The sequence below is a fragment of the Platichthys flesus genome, chromosome 4, assembly GCF_949316205.1.
Source record: "Platichthys flesus chromosome 4, fPlaFle2.1, whole genome shotgun sequence".
In the NCBI taxonomy this organism is placed as follows: Eukaryota; Metazoa; Chordata; class Actinopteri; order Pleuronectiformes; family Pleuronectidae; genus Platichthys; species Platichthys flesus.
In genome coordinates, this window is record NC_084948.1 from 2541137 (window position 1) to 2548314 (window position 7178).

At 41.9% G+C, this 7178-nt stretch overlaps 1 protein-coding gene across 1 annotated transcript; it reads left to right on the forward strand.

Annotated features, from left to right (window-relative positions):
• The first annotated feature begins 297 nt into the window (after positions 1-297).
• On the forward strand, positions 298-5247 carry smtla (somatolactin alpha). Its single transcript, XM_062386845.1, has 5 exons — positions 298-360; positions 597-784; positions 2079-2192; positions 3545-3724; positions 3836-5247. The coding sequence occupies exons 1-5, from the start codon at positions 345-347 to the stop codon at positions 4028-4030; spliced, it is 693 nt and encodes a 230-aa protein (XP_062242829.1). The 5' UTR covers positions 298-344; the 3' UTR covers positions 4031-5247.
• Positions 5248-7178: the final 1931 nt, after the last annotated feature.

Here is a 7178-nt window from a genome sequence, read left to right on the forward strand (position 1 = left end):
TTACCTCAGCTATAAAGATCTTTTTTTATAGCCCATTCATTTGTTGTGTAGTTGTTGTTTCATGACTCTAATCTCTTTAAGTCGTCATGCTTGGATTAATGTCCAAACTGATCAGCATGTAGGATAGAATGAAAGTGTGCAGAAACATTTGCTCCTGTTTGAAATGAGGTTTCAACCATCCACGTAAAATAAAACACATCCGGCTACCATCTTGTTCTTTCTTTTTTTTTCAAGAACCCATGCATGCCCAAAAGGACCTTTTCCTTTATTCAACACCTGGTCAGGGTCTATAAAAGAGGTCAGGATGGCAGAACGGCAAGAAGGACCTGAAGACTTCTGACAGAATGAACATGATGACAGGTAAATGACGCTTGTTGTTGGGAGTATGTGTTGTAGCTGTGGGGTCATCAGATAAAAAATTAGGACCCTTTAATTATTTGTGTAGTGATTTTCATGTGCAGTATGTAGTCTGACGAAGGTAAACCAGGGCCTACTAAACAAGCAATGATAAGAGAGAGAATACATAATTTTTCTGTGCAGATTTGGTTGAGTATTTTATCATGAACAGTCACATGTCTGCATGTGTTTGTCTTCAGTCAAACAAGGTGTATGGGCTGTGATGCTCTGGCCCTATTTGCTCACTGCGAGCATCCCACTAGACTGCAAGGACGAGCAGGGCAGCTTCACCCGCTGCCCCTCCATCTCGCAGGAAAAACTTCTAGACCGAGTCATCCAGCACGCCGAGCTCATCTACCGCGTGTCGGAGGAGTCGTGTTCTATGTTTGTGAGTAAAGCCGAGCAAAACAGGAATCTTCACACTTGTGCACTGTATTAGAAAAAAATGACATATTATATGCACATGCAGGCTCTTGCAGAATATTTCTTCAAGAGAAACTGAATCAATCTTCACACATGATCACATGAAAATATATTTTTTAAACATTGCAACTGGACTTAGAGATTTCAGCTGCAGTGCAATTAGGAAATGAATTAGGAAATTCAGATTTGAAGCGGTTGGGCATGTGTTCATATTTTAAAACGTATATATTTAATGAAAGGTGAAACAAGCATTTTGGAAAGCAGCGCTGTAGAAACATAGCCTCAGGCTGCAGTGACAGCGATGCTAAATGAAACGTTTGAGGAGCTGTCTAACATCACTTTTTATGGAGAAGAAAAATAATCTTGTTAGGCAATAAAACGGAGTCATCCAGAGAGCAATAACATTCAGTTGTTTTTTTAGCATGTCAATGCTAAAAAAGTAATTAAAAAGACATCGTTCATTTGAGTCTCAGTAGCACGCCCTACATGTTGCAAACTCAATTATTTTTACATCATGGGCTCCATAGCCTTTAAACTAGCAACACTTGGACTGAATCATGCAAAGCGAGCAAAGTGATTTTTTGCTGGTTTTTGTTACAATGTGCTGGGCAGAGAGAACTGACATATTTTGTTAGATCCTCTGTGTTATTTGCTGTGTTTTTCTGACATGATCATCGCCTCACTGTGCAGCTTCAAAGTAATCTTCCTTCTTTCTTATGAGCCAAAGATGTTTTATTGAAGGAGCAGGCCTACAGTGGAGTGTGTGATAATGGTATACCACAGCAGCCAGAGCACCAGTTTCTGCAGCCTGTTGAATCGCCTTTTTTTAACTCTGCTGCGGCTTGAGAGCAGAAATTGTCTTTGAAACGGGGTGATGTAGACCTTGTTACAGAGAGGACGCCGCATGGGGTCTACAGATGAGAACAAGCTAGATAACAAAATGTGGCTCCGCTGTGTTTTCAGTGGCTGAGACTGGTGAAGCTTCGGCCATCATTTTCTCTCCTGAGCTGGATTAGCTCACTACTCACCTGTTCTGTGAGAGTGTCAGGACAATATTGAATATAGAGAATAAACCTGAAAAAGATCAAACTATTCTTATGACTTTACATGCCACATTATAATGGGTAGTTCAAGGATAAATGTTGGTTTAAGGTCAAAGTCATCAGAGGCTTTTTCACAAAAATATGCATGTGTGGACATGGGTGTCTGTGATTTGATTTGACTTTATTTTATGTACACCCATTCCTCATGGGTTGTAGGAGGAGATGTTTGTCCCATTTCCACTGCGGCTCCAGAGGAACCAGGCTGGCTATGCATGCATCACCAAGGCCTTACACATCCCAAGCTCCAAAAGTGAAATCCAACAGATATCTGTAAGTGCATGGTCACCCGTTACTAGTTTCCTTTGTCAGGTCTGTATTCTCAATCCACTAAGTGTGCTAGTGTGAGTGGGTTTGAACTATCTGATTTTTAATCTGATTGTTTATAATCAACAGAAAGTAAGTATGAGTGCATGCATGTGTGTGTGTGCAGGACTATTACTACCACTGTCTGGTTGTTCATGTGCCTGTTAATAATAATTGTGCTTGTGTGTGAGTGTGTGTTTGCTTTTAGCGGGTGTTGATGCATGATAATTGATATGCATATTGATGCTTACTTTTGCAGTGCTCAGTTGAGCAAATTAATGTTTGCAGTATTTAAAATAAAAGCTCATAAAATTTCATTAATGTGCAATAACATTTCAAAACCCGCTTGTCTGTTGCCTGTGGGAGGTTTTAGTGTTTGTCCAGCGGGGTACAGTGTTTTTGGCTGAAAGGTCAACTCGATCAGTCGGCTGGAAAGTGAACTGAGCCAAAGGCCGGGGATGGGTGATTTGTCTCATCTGAGCTGTAGCCCTGTTAGTTGAAGGAGGATTATTGTAAGGCAATGACAAACACCATAAAATAATGTAGAAATGCAATTTATTCAAGGACTCCTTGTTGGTATCATGCAACTGCTGTGTAAAAGTTGTGTCATCACTATAATACTAAATGTGATCTTTAAAACTGCATATACCGCAAGGCTCTGCCTTAATGTTAGTAATTTATCCTCTGCCCTTTCTGCTGAAATATTGCCTGCGCTGCACTTTAACGGCCATTTGTATGATGGTCATTTGCTCTTGCTTTAAAGTCTGCTCTGCTTAAGGGGAATTTAAGCAGACTGTTTCACCCACTGCTTTTCAACCTACTTTTTTGTCGCTGAATGTATTGCAGCTGACAAGCCATTGATTTAAAACCAGACTGTTATTAAGTCCTCTATAGTTCTCAACACTTCTCAAGTTGGTGAGTCTATTTTGATCACTCCCTCTCTTTCAGAAGTCCTGAAGGACAAATGGCTTGTTATTTAGTGCAAATGTGAAGGTTTGCAGAGCGTTAGCTGTGTTATGTTTGTTTTTGCTGTGTTTTTTGTTTTGTGTCACAATTTCTTAGGTCTTGCTACTGTTAGAATGTACAATCAGTACAATTTTGGACAATTATTTGTATTTTTTACTAACTTTGTTAAAGAGCCTAATTAAGGTAAAGACCTTTACTGTGTCTTTCACTATTCCCTTCAACAGAGTGTTGTTTACCATGCATAATTGGATAAAGGATTATCTTTTCTAATATATTCTTTATGTTTGAGGAGATATTAGAGGTCAGTTTTTGTTTTAATTCACTAGTTCACTCATCATCTGTGTGCCCTGCAGGATACATGGCTGCTCCACTCCGTGCTGATGCTGGTCCAGTCGTGGATCGAGCCCCTGGTCTACCTGCAGACCACGTTAGATCGCTACGACAACGCTTCGGAAATGCTCCTCAACAAGACCAAGTGGGTGTCTGACAAACTGATCAGTCTGGAGCAAGGGGTGGTGGTGCTTATCAGGAAGGTGGGTCGCATCAGGGTAACACTGCAGTCAATTTAAAGTTTAGTTATTTTCATCACAAAGCTTTGTTTCTGCATTCAAACTTCTAACTCTTTCCTAAACGCTTCCACACAGATGTTGGACGAGGGAATGTTGACTGCAACCTTCAACGAACAAGGCCTGTTCCAGTATGATGTCCTGCCAGATATGCTGGAATCGGTGATGAGAGACTATACCCTGCTCAGCTGCTTCAAGAAAGATGCCCATAAGATGGAGATCTTCCTCAAGCTCCTCAAGTGTCGACAAACTGACAAATACAACTGTGCATAAAACAAGTTGTCCAGCTTTTAAATAATACACTGTTTATCTTTAAATTAATTCCTGAGGTTGGTAGCGCTGCATTTATAGATATGACCATGCCTTGGGCCATTCTGCCTTGCTTGAAAATGCAGTGCATTCGTTATTGATTATTTTAGAGCACCTTCACACAAAACTAAGTAGGTGTAATGCTTTGACCTTTCTTCATCACACTGAATTTTATAGACTCCACATCTCACTTGTTATTTTAACCTAGCGGAGGCAACAGTGGGCAAACTCCCAAAAGAATATTTGCGTGTTGAGCTATCAAATAAATCTGCATATCCTGCCATTGATTTCCATTTCCTTTGTTCCTAACTGGAGTTTGTATTCCTCGCTGACTCTTGCAGTGTATTGGTTATTCCCAGGGCCCCCTGAGTATTCAGCGAGACTCCCTTTTTAAATGGAGTTGGTTTCACTTCTGCATTAGGGAAATGAAACACTTTCACAGGAGACGGGAATCAAACAGAGAGCAGTCGGCGCCTAGAAAAAGAGACACAGTTTGATTGGCGAAAGACAGTGTGAGGGAGACAGAGGCGAAAGAAGACAAACAACAGCTAAGAATAAGAGGAAACGATTTATCTGGGGTTTGACCCCGGCTGAGATTTGTTGAGTGCTTCTCAAAGAATTGTAAACATATCAATGCCTAAATGTGCCTTATTCAACCTGAATGTAATTTGTTATTCACTTTGAATGCATAATTCAAATAGGTGAATATCCTATTATTTTTATTCTAAATGTTAGATGTGAATGGTCTAGTGGCAGAAACTTGGACTATGGGCAGAAAAGGTCTCTGGTTCGTCTCTGGTTCGACTCCACGGAGAAAGAACAAAAAGACGAACCTGGATTGATCTGCCCAAAAATCCAAGAGTCTCCCTACCCTGTCTAGTGCCCCTGAGCAAGGCACCTTACTCCCCCAACATCTGCTCCCCGGGCGCTGCACATGGCTGCTCACTGCTCTGTGTGTCCTGCACCAGATGGGTTAAATGCAGAGGATAAATTTGCCAACCATTGCATGACTGTGATGTGCATGTCTGTGCATGTGTTTGGTATAAATAAACAAATCTTAATCTTAATCTGAATATGTCACACAGAATGCAAACATACTTGTTTATGCTTTCATGTGTAAATAAAGGAAGTGTCATGCACTGCTGATTTAAGAAGCTAATAAAGCAAGTTGTGGAAAAATATATATTACCAATATTTGTTGTGTTTTCTTAAATGAGTGAGGTAAACCATCTCTAAAATCACAATGACAGAGAGGCATGTGTAAGCTTTTATTCTGCCTTTTCCACTCCTAAACACAAGAGGGCAATAGTGCTCTGCCATGAAGGTTATCTTAGTCATTAAATGATTTGCTTGAAACACCATGCATTTCATAGCATTGCATCTTACATTGCCAAGTGCACCGATAACACACACTGGATTGGTGAAGATAATTTTCAACATGTACCTGTTTTCTCTTTGGACAAGTTAATCCTCTTTTCTTTCCTATGAGAGATACGAATCCAAATGTGGGTCAATGCATGAGTCATATATGAGCCGACATCATAAAGTTTTCATATCAGAAAAAGAAAACATATTATTTCCTATGTCTTGACCCATATGATCCTTGAACCCAAAATAAAACACCTGCAGTGCAGCTAATAGGCTTAAATTGCTTGTTCCTGTTTACATCCAGCACCATGCCGCAAAACAAGGAAACAATAAAGAGAGCAGTTTCCACATGCATTTCTCTTTTCCCTATTCACTCTTCTCGGGTTCCTTCTTGCCCCAGAGTGTCCTGCTGCATCCTCTGCTCCTCCGTGCTCTGTGAACACATCACCAGAGGTAAATCAGCCTTGTGGTGGCCACAACGAGTCCGGTGTCAGTATCGAGAGGTGGTGTCATGTGGTGTGGGTGGATGTTGAGGCAGGATGTGGTAAGGGGGCCTAGTGTCAGCAATGTCAGGTTCAGCTTCCTGTGGCCTAATCACTTCAGTATGGGGGCCCAGAGATCTATGTTCTGGTCTGTTCAGCTCTGCAGCTCCACAGCGCGATGCTCACCTTACCTCGCTTGGTTCCCTCCCAACACGTGGGTAATTATTGGTGAGCTGAAGCCCTGTGCCCCCACCCACTCCTCAAGCTTGGTGGCCATAAATATTAAAGATTGGCTATAAGTAGTAAGAGGAGGGTGGGGATCAGAGGAGGGAGATAAAGATGTTGGGGAGTGGAAGGGGAAAGAAGGACACACAGAAGAAGGGAGGGGTGTGCATGGGGCCCGGGTGATTTCACAGTCTAACTATTATAACCTCAGGAAAGGAAACCTAGACTGCATAAGTGGAGCAGAGGAGGCAGACAGAGAGAGAGAGGGAAGGAGCAGGAAATTTAAAGAAAATGGACTGAGAGAAGGAGGCAAAGAGAAGAAAAGAAGGCTTTCTTTATTTCCTCTCTCCTCAGTTTTGATTCAAAATGTGTCAGTTAATTTGAGAGACTTGAAAAAGTAGAAAAAATGTGAACGAAAAAAAAAAGATATGACCGGAATGATTGAGAGCAGTTTTGAGCACTGCTCCGAGCAGTGTGACATGCAGGGAACTAGGTTGGATCTGGAGAGAAAATGGATAGCTGGGGGGCAGGTACGCAGCCAGAGGAGTTACGCCAGGAAGTGGAGTTGGCTTGACCTGAAACCCAGACTCAAAAGTATGAAGTCCATGAGCCTCCACTGGCTCAGCTGGCTCCCACACTGTTGTTGTGCTTTCATTTAGGGCTCAGAACGACAGCTTGGAAAGACCTGAAACGGTCGCACAGCCGCTGTATGATCTCCCATACTGGAAAACCATGTAGCGACGGCTCTGTGCCCTTTCCTTCCACATATTCTTTCTGCTTAAATTAAATATTCAGTCTGTATCTGGAACTTTTCACTTCTGCTTGCTAATGTAGAGGATATGGGAATGAGCAGAGGTGCGAATAGGAGGGGAGGACAGGTCTTCTCCTTTGCATCTCAACTTCTGACCACCAGTGCTGCTGCATTTGCGATACACACAACAGGCAGACCATGGGGACATTGTTTGGGCCATCAAAGAATGGCATAAGTACGATGGCCGAGACCAACCAACACAAGTGCCTTGACGGAAATCATGAAT